Source organism: Paroedura picta, chromosome 1 (genome assembly GCF_049243985.1).
Source record: "Paroedura picta isolate Pp20150507F chromosome 1, Ppicta_v3.0, whole genome shotgun sequence".
Taxonomy (NCBI): domain Eukaryota; kingdom Metazoa; phylum Chordata; class Lepidosauria; order Squamata; family Gekkonidae; genus Paroedura; species Paroedura picta.
In genome coordinates, this window is record NC_135369.1 from 28,929,958 (window position 1) to 28,944,314 (window position 14,357).

A 14,357-nucleotide genomic window follows, 5' to 3' on the forward strand; every position below is an offset into this window, starting at 1 on the left:
CTACAATAACCAGTTGATTGGGGGGGAGGGAGTTGATTCATTACCCCCTTTTTAACCAATTAGCAAACCTGTTAATTAAAGGGAATGGCTGTAGTTCATTAGTGGAATTCATGTTTTGCATGCAAAATGCCCCAGATTGAAATCTGAGCAACTCTAGCTACAGGATCTCTAGCAGAGAGCTGCAGAAATCATTCTCTGTATTTTCTGTCCTGCTTCACAATAAAAGCAAAGGTATGCTCTTAACTTAGAGCCTTACCTGAAGACATACCTTTTAAAAATTTTCCATGATGGGTTGATCAGATAAAACTTGAGTCATTTAATCATGATAAAAACGAACTGGTGAAAGGTTGCAACCCTCATTAGAGTTATTATTGAAATCCCTCCTTTCAGTTATAAATAACCAAAGTATTTGACAGTCGTCAGGACTGATAATGGGTTATAACAATAAGAAAATTAACAGAACTGTACAGCAGTGACAGTTCTTTGAAAAAATGCTTCCAACAGCAGCCAGTAGATGAAACTGCTGTTAGTAAAACCGTCAGCTCTATGTCAGACCTGCTAAAAGGATCAGAACAGATTAAATCAGGAAGAGATTAATCAGGGAAGAGAAAAGGATGGAGGGTTTCCAGACGTTCCTTTGAGGGCACAAGGGGAAGAAACTTGACCTCAGAGGCCCTCCAGAATGAGATATTAAAGGATGTCTGAAAGGCCAAAGTAAAACGACAGGGAATTGAAAAATCTGGGTGCCACCACCGAAAAGGCCCTGCTCCTCATGCTTGTGGAGTATATTCCCAGCTCTCTCATCATAGGCACAAGAGCCAAGCACCAGCAGATGACCTTAGCTCATGGGAAGTCCATTGAGTACTCTGGTTCTGAGTGGTTTTAAAGGTAAATGTCACCACTGTTAAATTGGGGACACAAGCAAAATCAGCAGCTGGTGCAGATTGTGTAGTGCTTGACCGAGTGAGGCTATTTGGTCTCCACAGCAGGTGCCACCTGAGACCCTCACTGCAGAACATCTTTTTTAAATCAATTGCAGTTGATACTCCAAGAAGAGCAGAGAAATGTACAAATGTACATCTACTCTGCCTAGTCTAATTATTACAGACACAGTTCATTTTTCAACAGAGTGAAATGGAACAGAAAGGCAAAGGGTTAAAACCTGAAGTCTGTGTTTAAACAAATAAGGGAGAGCTAAGGTGAGATGCTTAAATGCCAGGCTTTGTGTCAATAAGCCAACCATGCTGAATAAACATGGCATGCCTTTTGCAATTTCACCTGAGGGGTATGGATCTTGTTCTTCTTCAGTTGTCGGCTGTTTAAAACAATGGAGTATCTAGTCTTTGAGATTTCTTATATTTAACTCACAGGGCTGATAGGGAGAAGCAGCATGTTCACTTTGGGTTATGGCTTTCTAGGCTTGACTGGCAGCTGGCCATAGCCCCCAAAGGGGTGTGTGTATTAAGCATAAGTTTAAACCGGGAGGGGGGAACAACTAGGGTTGTGAGCTCCAGGCTGGGAACAGCCTGTAGACTTTGGGGGTGGAGCCTGCAGAGGGCGGGGTTTGAGGAGGGGAGGGACTTCAGTGAGGGATAATGCCATACTGCCCATCTTCTAAGTGGCCATTTTCTCCAGGGGAACTGATCTCTGTTGCCTGGAGATGAGCTGTAATTGTGGGGGATCCCCAGGCCCCATCAGGAGGCTGGCATCCCTAGGCACAATGCATACTAGGTGTGCTCCCCATAGTCAACAGGGACAGTTTGAACAGACCCGGTCTTGGGAACTTAATCCATGTGCTTGCTTCATTCTGGAAAAACCACACACTCCTTCCTTTTGCTGTCGAGCAGTCCCTGACAATCAAGACGTACTCCCTGGCCGAGGCGGAGAACATGGCTGACTTGATAGACGGCTACTGCAGGTTGCAGGGCGGCTTGGAGGACAGCTCCCTCATCATCCGCCCCAACAGAGGTGAGCAGCCTTCCGTGTCTGCTTATCCCCCCCCCCCAATGCACACACCCCAAAGTGGCAAAGAAGGCTGGGGGCGAAATGCAGCAGAAATAAACCAGAAAAAGGAGGGAGAGGCTTGGATTTGGGCTGGAAATTCTTTCAATTTCTTCTCTTGCCAAGCTTTGTGTGTGTGTGTGTGTGTGTGTAAGTCCATATGTACATGCCCAGTTAATGGAGGTCATTTGGGGCAATAGTAACATGGTTCCCCCCCCCCAAAAGAACTTCTTAATACGGCTTAAAGAACAGTAAAGGCTTCCCTGTGTTACATTTTAAAATGGAGAGGGAGGAGGATGGGATAATAAAATTCAAACATTTTAAATCTGGCCAAAATATTGAGCTCTTGTGCAGTTATGTTTCAGTTTTAGATAATTATTGGCAACTGTCTAGAACAGCAGTGGTTAATGGTTCATTTGTAGTAGTGGTTAAATCGGGGGGGGGGGGTCCTTCCTTCTGAGATCCTTGCCTGTGTGTGTCTGCTGTTTAGCCCAAGAAGAGAGGGGAAGGTGGGGGTGAAAGCCAGCCAGAATATAGGCAGGGCACCCTGTCAGCAACCAAATGAGACTGAATGTACTGCAGCTGCAGGAACCTCCTGAGAATGACTGTGACTGTTTAAGTGCTCTCCTGACATACTTTTTCCTCCTCCCCCGCAGAGAATGACAAGAGGATCAGCCTGCCTCAAGTCCCTGTACAGTAAGTCAAGTGGGAACAGGCCAGATCCGTTTGGTGCCTGGGGGTGGCCAGAGAAGAGGCTGTGGGTGAGAAGACCATTCTTCCCCTGGCCACCAGATCGGTTTCCCAGATGAACTCAGCTAAGAACCAGCATTTTGATTCCCTGTATATATTCTTAGCAGAGAAATGGACATCACTCTCTATAGAGGGCAAGCCTGGCATCTCAAGGACTGTCAGCCACTGTAACCAAGTAGAACCTCATTCCCAAGGTGTTCGTCCTCCAAGGTCCAAGGTCTGCTTTGCTGGTGCCAAATCAGAAGGCCTTATTTGCATTTCTAATTGGCCACCAGTACTGGGCTAATCTTTGGCCTCCTCCGGAGGGAAGTTCTCACGTTCTTACATAGCCCAGAGTTGATCAAACTGTCTGCTTCAACATTCTTCTGTAGGGAAAACCTCTGGAGAAATACAGACCCCTGTAAACAGTGGAGAAAGTCACCCTTGTGTTGTACCAGCCTGCACAGAAGAGAGGCCGTCAGCTATTCTGTTTTGCTGTGGTTGGAAATTATGGAAAAGGGGAGAAAAAGGGCAAATCTATATACGTATTCGTGTTTTTCTTTCTGCCCTTAGGCACATAGAAGAGAGAAGATCCACGCTGACAGAGAGCATCAGTGGAGGTGAGTGGAGGGGGCCTCTCATTCTGCCATCTGATCAAGGCAGATGGGACTTGAAATGAATTCCAAACTGGAGAGAGCTTTCCTCTGTTTCAGTAACTAAACTGGGAGGTTGGTGTTAGGATACAGAGCCATTTTTTTGCCTGTGGTTTGCATACTGGTGTCCTATTAACCTCTCCAGTCAAATAGGGTTTTAAAAAAGAATTCTGCAAACTCATTTTGAGCAGAGAAAATAAAGCACAGAATAATGTATGTACCCTCTTCAGCTCCCTGGGAAAAACAGGCCAGTACATTAGAACTTCCCAGAGGGGCACCACAGAATCACTCATTCGGCTAGCATCGCCTTGAGCTTCAAGCCTGAGTGACTTGGGTGCAGATGAAGCCCTGTTCCTCATTGATGAGGGGTGCCAGTGTCGGCATGGAGGGTGGAAAGCTGGGAGGAGCAGCCAAACCTGCTGTATCATAAATGATACTGAATATGAGTCACAGTATTGAAAGTGCTGCTTGAAGTTTGTTCCAAGTGAAAGGCAATTGAAATGGTTCTCTTTCTCCCCCACCCACCCAGATTCAGATATTTATGCTGAGATTCCAGATGAAGCATCCCGGCCCAAATCTGGAGGTAGGTGCAGCCTACCTTTTAATAGAAACCCTGCCCCACGACATTCTCAGGATAAACAGATATGATCCTAAGATCCACAATTAGGACAGTCCATGTCTTTTTAAAAAGCTGCTTACAAGCCTCAAACTGCTTCTTTGAAGGCTGGGGAAGATATTTATGGCTTTGGGATGGTCTGATTGAACCTCTTCCTCCACTGCCTTTTGAGGGATTTAAAACTGGATCTTGGAAGTTGGCAACCCTAGACCCACATGGTCCATACCATGGGATAAAAAGGTATTTTGCACTGGCTTTTCACAGGGGCGGCTTTTGGTTTTGCGACAAGTATGGGGCAAACCAGTAATCCCCCGGAAACTCCTGTGTGACATTGTGGCTGAAGTGCTGACCTTAGAGCGAGGAGAACCAGGCTCAAATCCCTACCTGTCCACGAAGCCAATATTGGGCTACTCTGTCTCAGCCTGGCCTAACCCACCTTGCAGGGATTTTACTTTAAGTTCTTTGTAAAGAGGGCATCAGACTTAGGGACTGATGCCAAGGTTTGAAAAACTCGTGCAGTCAAAATGCAGAATCTGTTTCTGAAATCAGATGGAGTTCCCTTGTCACTTCTTTTCTTGCACAGCAATGCAGTACGTGATCTCCCGGGAAGATGTGGTTCTGGGCCGGATCCTGGGAGAAGGCTTCTTTGGAGAGGTCTATGAAGGCATTTACACTAATGAGGTGAGTTAGGAGCAAATGGACTACGGTACCAAACAGTCCAGATAAGGGAAGGTGGGAGGGAGTTTGGCATTGCAGTTGGAGGTGGGGTATTCATCCATGAGGTCTACCAAGGAAGAGCAGTTAGGCCATATCTTTTATGACTAGACCTTCTATGCAGCTGCTCAGTTCCTTACAATTGGTGAACCTTTAAGACCTTACGCCAGGGGTAGTCAAACTGTGGCCCTCCAGATGTCCATGGACTACAATTCCCATGAGCCCCTGCCAGCATTTTGGCAGGTTGTCCTGGGAATTGTAGTCCATGAACATCTGGAGGGCCACAGTTTGACTACCCCTGCCTTAAGCGGTCAGGGCCCTGCGTATCTGAGGGACCACCTGTCCCAACAGGTTCCCCAAATTATTATTATTATTAATATTTTAGTTATAGGCCGACTCTCCCCACAAGGGGACTCAGGGCAGCTTACAGTATATTCAGCATTGCATCAGTAAAAACATTCATTTAAAACATTATATTTTTAAAAATTCTCATCCCTGTTTCCTTCCTTCACTACTCCACTGGCATTTTATACACACACCCCCAAATCTATGATGGGAAATCTCTCTGTGTGCAGAGTGACCAATGTACCTGGAAACGTCAGGTTGGGAGAGGGGAGGTGGAGGGAGGCCCATAGCTGGTTTCATTTTCCATTTTCTTGTTCAGCAAATACTAACTTGTTGGTGATCTCTGGGCCTATTTTCCTGTTCAGCAAACACCAGCTCAGTCAGACACCAAAAAAGGATGGTTGGCCTAGATGGAACTTTGGTTAGACCTTGTTCCTGGGCGCCTGAATAAGGAGCCTGTGAACTACCAGCCGAATACTCCTCATCTCTGTGTGTTCTCCAGAATAAGACTGAATTTTGACAGAGACCAGCAAGATGGATGGCATCTCCTGTTTAGACTTGCTTGAACATATCAACTTGGGTCTGCTTTGTGTTTCAGAATGGGGAGCGGATGGGAGTGGCCGTGAAGACCTGCAAGAAGGACTGCACTGCGGAAAACAAGGAGAAGTTCATGAGTGAAGCTAGTACGTAGGTGCCCTTCTGAAACTGGGTGATGAAACAACCATACCTTGTCCCACGGGTGGCTCAAATAAGATGCCCCAGTGAGATGGCACTTGCTGAAGGACACCTTGAACTATTAATAACTTTGGAACAGATCCTGTCTGGCACCAATGGAGTTATACAAGATGAAGGGGAACTCTCCTGTCTCCCCTGCTTTTGCAGAAGCTTGCTTTGCCCCATCCCCACTTGTGTCCAGGGTAGGGGTGAGTGGATCCACATGAACATCACAGAGCATTCCATAGGGCAGGGCCCACAACTGAGAAGGCCCTTTCCCTGATGACAGCTAACCAAACTATCCTGGTGACAACCAAATAATTGACTCTGTCAAATTTAGTATCAATTAGGAATGCATAGTTTTTCCTTGTTCTGTTCCATTTCCCCAGAAATTAGCTTTGTGCCACATTTGACTCCTCCCCTATTTCTTTCCTTGCTAGGGGAATTTCTAAAATTAACTTTGGAAACTCAACATGTGCATGTTGTCATGCTTTTCTATTCTTTCAATTCATTTGCATATTTTTTTTCTCTTTCTGCATTAGTAATGTGCTTGTGTAAATTGCTGGCAGATTTTTAAAAAATAAAGCATTTGTCATATGATCATGTGTAGGATAGCCTCAGGATGCTCTCATGTACCCCTACAACAATGCACATGAGTGCATGTGTGCATCTTGATGCTATCCTACATATGATCACACCAAGATGGATTAAACAACGCCACAAACCCCCATATACCGCACAAAAGAATACCTATTGTGTACAAACACACTGAAACTACTTTTTGACACTGTTTTAACAATAGAGGTTTGCCCATCAGTAACAGAGAGGAGGGGAGAGATACAGATGGAACGAAGGAAATGAAAACAGCAGAACGTCCTGTATTCCATTTATTTACTTATTTTTAGTTATTTATTACAGTTATATACCACCCTCCCCTGAGGCTCTGTTAGAAACTGGGAATATTTTTTTAAAGTGATGATCAGAGAGCCTGGCAGTTTGGGACTCCAAAATCCAGAGAGCAAGTCAGATGAAGAGAGCATTTCTAGCCTTAAGAAATGCTGTTGAAGGATATGGACATAGCCATGCCCATCAGAATAAAGGGCATGGGACATAAGGCCTTATGGGCTAGATTTGCGCTGGAAGAGGTGATGTTCTGAAATTAAAGGTGTTTTCTCAGTGCTGATGAAGAAGATGGACCATCCCCACATTGTGAAGCTCATTGGGATCACAGAAGACGACCCGACATGGATTGTGATGGAGCTGTATCCTTATGGAGAGGTGAGGTACACAGTTTTCGTCAGGCACGCGGGTGACAGTATTGGCTAGAATGGGGCTAGAAGCCAGGTAGTAGCCAGATGAGAACCCTTCTTAGGCAGGGGAGAGGGAGGAAAGAGGGTTCCTGAACAAAATGCTTTTTTCCCCTCGCGTAACAGGTGCCCAGCACTTTTAAATCTGACATGGACAGTGATCTCTTTGGCAATGTGTAGTCCAAGAGCCCCATATGTACACCTCAGAGTCCTCCCATCCCTCTGCAGCCTTTTTTGCTTCTAAAATGGCAGATTTCTGCACAGAATGATTATCCCTTGCTGAATTAGGCTAAGCGGCTGCTAAATCAAATCTACATGATTAGCAGTACAATCATATGGAGCTACATATGGTCTAAATCTTCCAGAGTCAATGAGCATGGAGTAACTCTGCAGAGCAGGGCTGTTTTGCCCAGGGTCAGCAAAAAATACATACCCTGGGGAACTGCAAGCCCAACAAAGGCAGGCTGCACCAGCAAGCCCTGAAGCTGGGGAAGTTGTCTGCCAGGTTGCAGCAGAGCATGGCTTCGACTGAGTCCGCTTGGGGGCCAGCCAGCTTGAAGGAGCCCCAACCAGCTCTCAGCAACATGCTCAGCAGCAAGAGTCAACCCAGAAGCCAGTTCCAGCCAGGAGGGACTCTGGCACTGAGATCCAGGGGACCTGCCAGAAGAATAAGAAGAGGTGGTTTCTTGTACCCTGCTTTTCACCACTCAAAGTGGCTTACAACCACCTTCTCTTCCTCTCCCCACAACAGACACCCTTTGAGGTAGGTAGGGCTGAGAGAGCTCTGAGAGAACTGTGACTGGCCCAAGGTCACTCCACTGCATGTGGAGAAGGAGTGATGAGTCAAACCCAGTTCTCCAGATTTGAGTCCAACCATTACACCAAGCTGACTCACAGGGCAGAAACAGCAAACACCACCCACCTCCTTACATTGGACAGGGCAGCCAGCTCTTTAAAGAAGCTCAGGGGAAAGGGCCAGCCAGGGAGCTCGCTAATTCAAGGCAAGTGTCCATATGTCCATAGGTCCTGTCACTCCCTAGGGCTGGGTTGGGAAAAAGGGGATTGGCTGAGTCCAGGGTAGGCCCTCCCTCAGGGAAGCCTTTTAAAAGCATGCCCAGGATCAGCCAGGGAGGAGGGGCTATGTCTGTTTCATGGCAGAGCAGTGTGGGGGAAGAGGGCAGAAGAGATGCCCATGCCTTTGCTCTGTCCTGGGGCTGTTTGCCCAACAAGAAGCAACCCTGGAGAGGGAGACAACTCTGGACCCAGACCCAGCTCCAGCAGACCCTGACATGCTTATACTGAGCTTCCTTTCTCTTGAGCTATTGTGGCTTTCTCCTGAAGAGTTATTGCAATTGCAGGTTGATGAGAGTGCTGACAATCGTGTTTTTTATTCCCCCCGCCTGCCTGCCTGCCTGCCCCGGAACTGCCATTCCCACTGTTCCCAGGAGGAAGCAAATTGCTCTTTAGTTTTTAAAAGTACAGCATTGAATGGGGGGAGATAAGTCAATGGGAGCCTGCCTATCTCTGCCTCATGCAAGTTGCCTCCCTTCCATTATTTGGGTTTTCAAACAATTGGTCATCCTTTTGCCATCTGTCAGAGGAGAAACATCCTTGAATTTGAGATTCTGTGGGGAGAAGATCTGGGGGTCTGAGCTATCCCTGACCTGAGCTTTCCTCTCCCCACTGCAGCTGGGGCACTACCTCGAGCAGAACAAGGCTTCCCTGAAGGTCCTCACCCTCATCCTGTACACCTTGCAGGTCGGCAAGGCCATGGCATACCTGGAGGCTATCAACTGTGTGCATAGGTACAAGAATGGCTCAGATGATGTGGGGCTCTGTGGGGCGGTATGTGAAGCCACCTTTCCATGGTTCCAAGCAAGCGAAGACTCCCCCATAAACACCTCCACACTGGCATGGTGTTTCCAGAGCTATCCAATATCCAGGCTGTAGAGACCCTGGGTTGGGTGATGTGAAATATGAAGGCAGCTCTTGGGAAACGGAGGCAGTTGCACAGACTGCAGCATTGCAAAGCTGACATCTGAATGTTGGATTGGAGGGCAGGAAGAAGCGTTTTTTTTGGCGTTATGTACTTAGAGAGCAGAGGGAAATGGGCCTTAATCCACCACCACTTGCATACACATGCAAAGATCTAATACCCCAGCACTAGCTTTGATTTCCAGCATTATTCTGAGGGGAGGGGGGGTAGAATGGAGGCCACACCACTGGAGCACAAAAGCAGCCAGTGTGTTTATGTGCATCTAGAGCCTCACCGTAGGCAGGTGGAGGCACAGTTGGTGTGCAATTATGTTCAGGTACTCTCCTGCCATTCACATCCCCATCCGTGTGCTCATGTCTCTTGTCCCAGAGCTAGCCAGCTCTCCAAGGGAGGACATGACCAATTCGATTTGTTCCCTGCAGGGATATCGCTGTCAGAAATGTACTGGTAGCTTCTCACGAATGTGTCAAATTGGGAGACTTTGGCCTTTCCCGATACATTGAGGATGATGAGTATTATAAAGGTAAGAAAGGATCTGGTGGGGTGGGGGGACAGAACTACCCTTGAACACCAGAGAGGGGGACAGGGCCCAGCTTGGTCCTTGAAATCCTCAATTCACAGGATCCCAGACAAGTAATTATGGAGCAACCTCCTTCCATGAGTCTGGAGAGCCACTTCCCCTCACAGTAGACTCTACTAAAGGTAGATTCAACTGCGTAGCCATGTTGGTCTAAAGTAGTACAACGAAATTTGAGTTGGCACTTTTAAGACCAACAAAGACTTATTGAAGGTGTGAGCTTTCATGTGCACGTCTGAGGAAGTGTGCATGTTTTGTGTGTTTGTCTGAAGACGTGTGCCTGCACATGAAAGCTCACACCTTGAATAAAGCTTTGTTGGTCTTAAAGGTGCCATTGGACTCAAATTTTGTTAGACTCTCCTGTTAGATGGCTTGATTCAGTAGCATTCCATGTATGTGACTGCTAATGCTCTAGCATAGCTCAAGTATACTTTATACCTTCCAAATAATAACAATAATCCCAGAGGGTTGTGGGTAAGTTGGACCCATAGGCTGACTCCCTATAAGGCAGGCTCACGGTTTTAGTCTGCAGGGTTCTGAAGTAAGCTTTCTGGGACCTAGACATGGAAGCAGGGAAGAGGGCTGCTGTGAAGCAGCTTAATATGTCCAGAAGTGAACCCCCCCCCCCGACTCTCTATGAACTCACGGTGATCTCTTCTCCCCCTGCCCAGCTTCTGTGACTCGCCTGCCCATCAAGTGGATGGCGCCCGAGTCGATCAACTTCCGACGTTTCACCTCAGCCAGTGATGTATGGATGTTTGGTAAGCACAAACCCGGGGGCAGTCACAACCAGTTCTTGAGGAGAAATCGGCCAGAAGCAAACGCAGAAGGAGAACCCAAGGGCAGGTCTGGGGTGCCGGGTCATTTTTGGTCTTAGTTGAGGAACGGGCCCCCGCACAGGCTGAAAAGGGAGAGCCTGAGGGGGGCTCAGGTAACCTAGCATGCTCTGGCAGGGGCTTATGGGAATTATAATCCACAGACATCCGGAGAGCCACAATTTGGCCACCCCTGCATGTGACTGAATAAGTGTGCATGCACACAGGAGTTTGTACCCAGAATTAAGCTTTGTTGGTCTTAAAAGGGACAGTATGTATTCACAGTGCTTGAGACAGCCAACTCAAGGCAATACACCATGGGCTGAGTTAGCGAATTATGCTCAGTCAGCCAGCATTTGATGGAGAGTCTAGGCTCTAAAAGGCCCCAGGAATTACAAAAGACATTTTTCTGCCTGTGTCCCTGGAGTTGCTGCTAGGCAGTATTCAGAAGACTGTCTCCCTCCATATAAGGCAACTTCATTGTCAAGCTTCTTTGATTCCATCAACATCCCTCAGCCTAAGGGCAGACCTGCCGAAAGGGTCAGTAGGTCATGGGCTGTTTACCAAGGGAAAGCGCCAACAGGGCTAGCACTTTTTAAAGGCTTTTAAAGTCTTTCTCCGTAAGACTTCATCCCTTTAATGGCCTTCACACCCTTTTTTTCCTGCCATGGTTTGTGTACATTCCAGAGCTATAGGAAGTCAGCAGGTGCTTTTTCCTGCCTGTATGACGGAGTGACAGGGGAAGCTTCACCGGGTGAACTTCTGGCTCTCGAGATACCTGCCACGTATAACAGTGACAACCGTGTGTAGTGCTAAAGGAATGGCAGGCGTGGTTGAGGGGCATCCCATTCAGTGCCTTCAGACATGACAACAAGTGTCTCCCCTAAAGATTCAAAAGGGGGAGGGGTTATTTATTATTATGATTATTTATTATGATTATGATTTATTATATTTCTTACGCGCCACTCTCGGCATGCTGACTTGTGGCGGGTTACAACATAAAATTTCCACAACAATAAATCCCAGTAAAACCCCATTAAAACACAATGTAATAGTACAAAACCCCAGCAAGGTGGAAATAGTCCTTCCCCAGAAGGGGACACCTGCCATCGGGCAGTAGAGGGCTATGTCAGCAAGTAACACCCAGATGGTCAAAAGGTGTCATACTTCCTAAACCACCCTTCCGAGGCTAGTTTATGTGCAGCTTGAACCTAAAAAGACCACATTGGCAGGAGTTCAGGAGATAAATAAGCCCTGAATCTGGCTCTAGACCCCTGTCCTTAGGGAGGGGAAGGTATCATGGAGCAAACCAACTCCTGGGCCTCCGGTCTGATAAACTCCCCCCTCCCCCACCACCACCCTGGATACCCGTCTGAAACTTTTGCCTGTTCTGATTTCTTCCTGATTTCCTCCACCGCAGCCGTTTGCATGTGGGAAATCCTCAGCTATGGCAAGCAGCCCTTCTTCTGGCTGGAGAACAAAGATGTGATTGGGGTTCTGGAGAAGGGGGACCGCCTGCCCAAGCCTGACGCCTGCCCACCCGTCCTCTACACCCTGATGACACGCTGCTGGGATTACGACCCGAGCGACAGGCCCAAGTTCAAGGAGCTGGTCTGCAGCTTAAGGTAAGTGAGAGGCTGGCCCTGACAACCACCCATTCTTGGTTTCGCAGCCCCCCATGCAGGACCCAGGGCAGCTGCCCCAGATGCCTACAGGTCAGTCTGCCCTGTCTGGGAGTGCTGCAAACAGCAGGTGTTGTTGTTTCATAAAGCTGAATTGGTTTATTCCCTTCTCATCCCTGTTTGATAAAAGTGACATTTACCAGATGGAGAAGGACATTGTCCGGGAACAAGAGAGGAACAACCGCCACCGTCCCCCCAAAATCATGGAGCCCACTTCTTTCCAGGAGCCCCCACCAAAGGTAAGAGGGACGGGCTTTGAAGCTAGTAGGAGTATAATAAAATCACATTAGAAGTCTGACTTTGCCAGTTCTGCTCCCACTGCTGTCTTGCTGGACATTCTATCTATCATAATGGGCTGATTTCCAGCTGTAGTGTAAAGTCCAAAGTAGGAAAGGACCTGAGACAGGTAAGTGGAGAGAGGCCTCCAGTTGTTCTTCTGTCATCCTGGCCTCAGCCATAGGCCTGGTGGAAGACTGCCATTCTACAGGCCCCACGGAACTTTGTTACTCCTGTCAGAGATTGAGCCTCTAGTGACAACTTGTTCCACGTGGTCAAGGACCATTGAAATTTTCTGGGGCCAGGAACCTCCAGCAAGCTGGTAGGGCTCTCCAAGAGAACATAGTGGGAGAGGTGGTCCTGCAGGTACACAGGGCCCAGACCATGTCAGAGGTCATGGAGGCGGGAGAGATCTGTGTTTGTGAACGTCTTCTGCTTGCAGTTGGTAGGGTGCTTCCCTCCTTTTAACCTCCATCATCACACTTTGAAAGATGCACGTAATAGGAATATTTCTAAGCATTCGTCATAGGTATAAAATAATTTTAACTGCATTCTTCTGTCTCACTGAAGAACATTTTAACTACAACTGGCTATTTATAGCCACTTAAATTTAGTTTAGCACCTGGATATTAAAAAAAAACACTACAGAAGATACAAGATGATTTCCAAATATTGCTTGATTTCGTACTTTCTTTTTCCAGCCCAGCAGGCCCAAGTACAAACCACCTCCTCAGACTAATCTACTGGCTCCCAAGCTCCAGTTCCAGGTAAGGACTTTGCCTTAGCCAGAGAGGTATTTCTCTTCCTTGGGCTCCAGGTGACTTCCTATGCTGCTCTAACAAAAAGAGGAGACCCTTGTACTTCATTATTCGTGCCAAGCTTATTCAGCCAGCGGTATAGGCGTTACTCCAGAGCTGGGGAGCTTTCGTCATCTTGGTCTTTTCTGCTGAGTCTGTAGCCGCTGCTTGACGCTTCTCAGGTTTTCTCTGACAGCCAAAGCAGTGTGGTCAGTCTGCCTTGTGGTGGTTTCAAACAGCACTTGGGAAACTTGGTTTCAGACCTTATGCCTTTCATTGAACAAGTAAAGGTCTCATGGCCAAGTATAACCATGGAGAAGTGTTGAAGCCGGCTCATTTCCTCTTTGACTGCAACTTTTGCTTTGTTTAAAGTGCTTCTTGGAATTCCTACATCTCTGCAAGGGTGTTACAGCACCAGGCATTGCGTTTGACATTCCAGTTAAACGCTTTTGGCTCTAAAGAAATACATTCCTTCAGTGTTGTAAGGCAGAGCAGAGCCTAACTGTGCTTCTCTGTTGGTAGCAGCCCCTGACAATGTGCTTCTCTCGTGCTGCTGTGTACAGCAGTTTCTCTGTTTCATTAATAAAGACAGCTTTGCTTTAGGTTAGCGGTCCCCAACCTTGTTGCGGTCGGGGACCGCCTCCGGGGTTGGGGAGAGCCAGCGGCCCGGCTGCTACAGTTACGCATAAACGCGCATGCGCAATTGCTGTGCATGCGTGTTTTGGCCACCAGGTGGCGCTAACACGCATACGTAGAGTTGCTGCGCATGCGCGTTTTCGCCAGCAGGGGGCGCAAATGTGTATGCGCGGCAACTCTCCACGTGCGCGTTTGCGTGCCGGCTGCTGCGCCGGCTGCCGCGCCGGCCTCTTTCCCCGCCTTTCGCTGCAGGGGAGGAGCCAGGCGCGGCCGCTGGCGGCCCGGTATGAAGGCCTTTTCGGCCCGGTACCGGGCTGCGGACCAGGGGTTGGAGACCCTGCTTTAGGTCATCCGCTTTCTCCTTCCTTGAAATAAGATTTACAACTTCTGTTGAATAAATTTACTCCCCCAACCCAGCCCAATGCCTCTATTTGGTGGGAACGGTGAATTTAGAAAGGATGTTTAATAAATTACATGCACCCTTATCGGTCACATGATG

General features: G+C 47.8%; 1 protein-coding gene across 9 annotated transcripts in view; it reads left to right on the plus strand.

Annotated features, from left to right (window-relative positions):
- The window catches only part of PTK2B (protein tyrosine kinase 2 beta), a 104,461-nt gene that overhangs the window by 74,886 nt on the left and 15,218 nt on the right, over nucleotides 1-14,357 (plus strand). For all 9 annotated transcript variants that reach the window (XM_077331356.1, XM_077331365.1, XM_077331364.1 and 6 more), the window contains 13 exons: nucleotides 1,848-1,968; nucleotides 2,658-2,697; nucleotides 3,304-3,350; nucleotides 3,913-3,966; nucleotides 4,583-4,680; nucleotides 5,657-5,741; nucleotides 6,950-7,050; nucleotides 8,769-8,884; nucleotides 9,498-9,598; nucleotides 10,324-10,413; nucleotides 11,888-12,092; nucleotides 12,280-12,388; nucleotides 13,127-13,192. In XM_077331356.1, coding sequence (XP_077187471.1) covers nucleotides 1,848-1,968; nucleotides 2,658-2,697; nucleotides 3,304-3,350; nucleotides 3,913-3,966; nucleotides 4,583-4,680; nucleotides 5,657-5,741; nucleotides 6,950-7,050; nucleotides 8,769-8,884; nucleotides 9,498-9,598; nucleotides 10,324-10,413; nucleotides 11,888-12,092; nucleotides 12,280-12,388; nucleotides 13,127-13,192 — 1,233 coding nt within the window. The remainder of the gene's footprint in view (nucleotides 1-1,847; nucleotides 1,969-2,657; nucleotides 2,698-3,303; nucleotides 3,351-3,912; nucleotides 3,967-4,582; nucleotides 4,681-5,656; nucleotides 5,742-6,949; nucleotides 7,051-8,768; nucleotides 8,885-9,497; nucleotides 9,599-10,323; nucleotides 10,414-11,887; nucleotides 12,093-12,279; nucleotides 12,389-13,126; nucleotides 13,193-14,357) is intronic.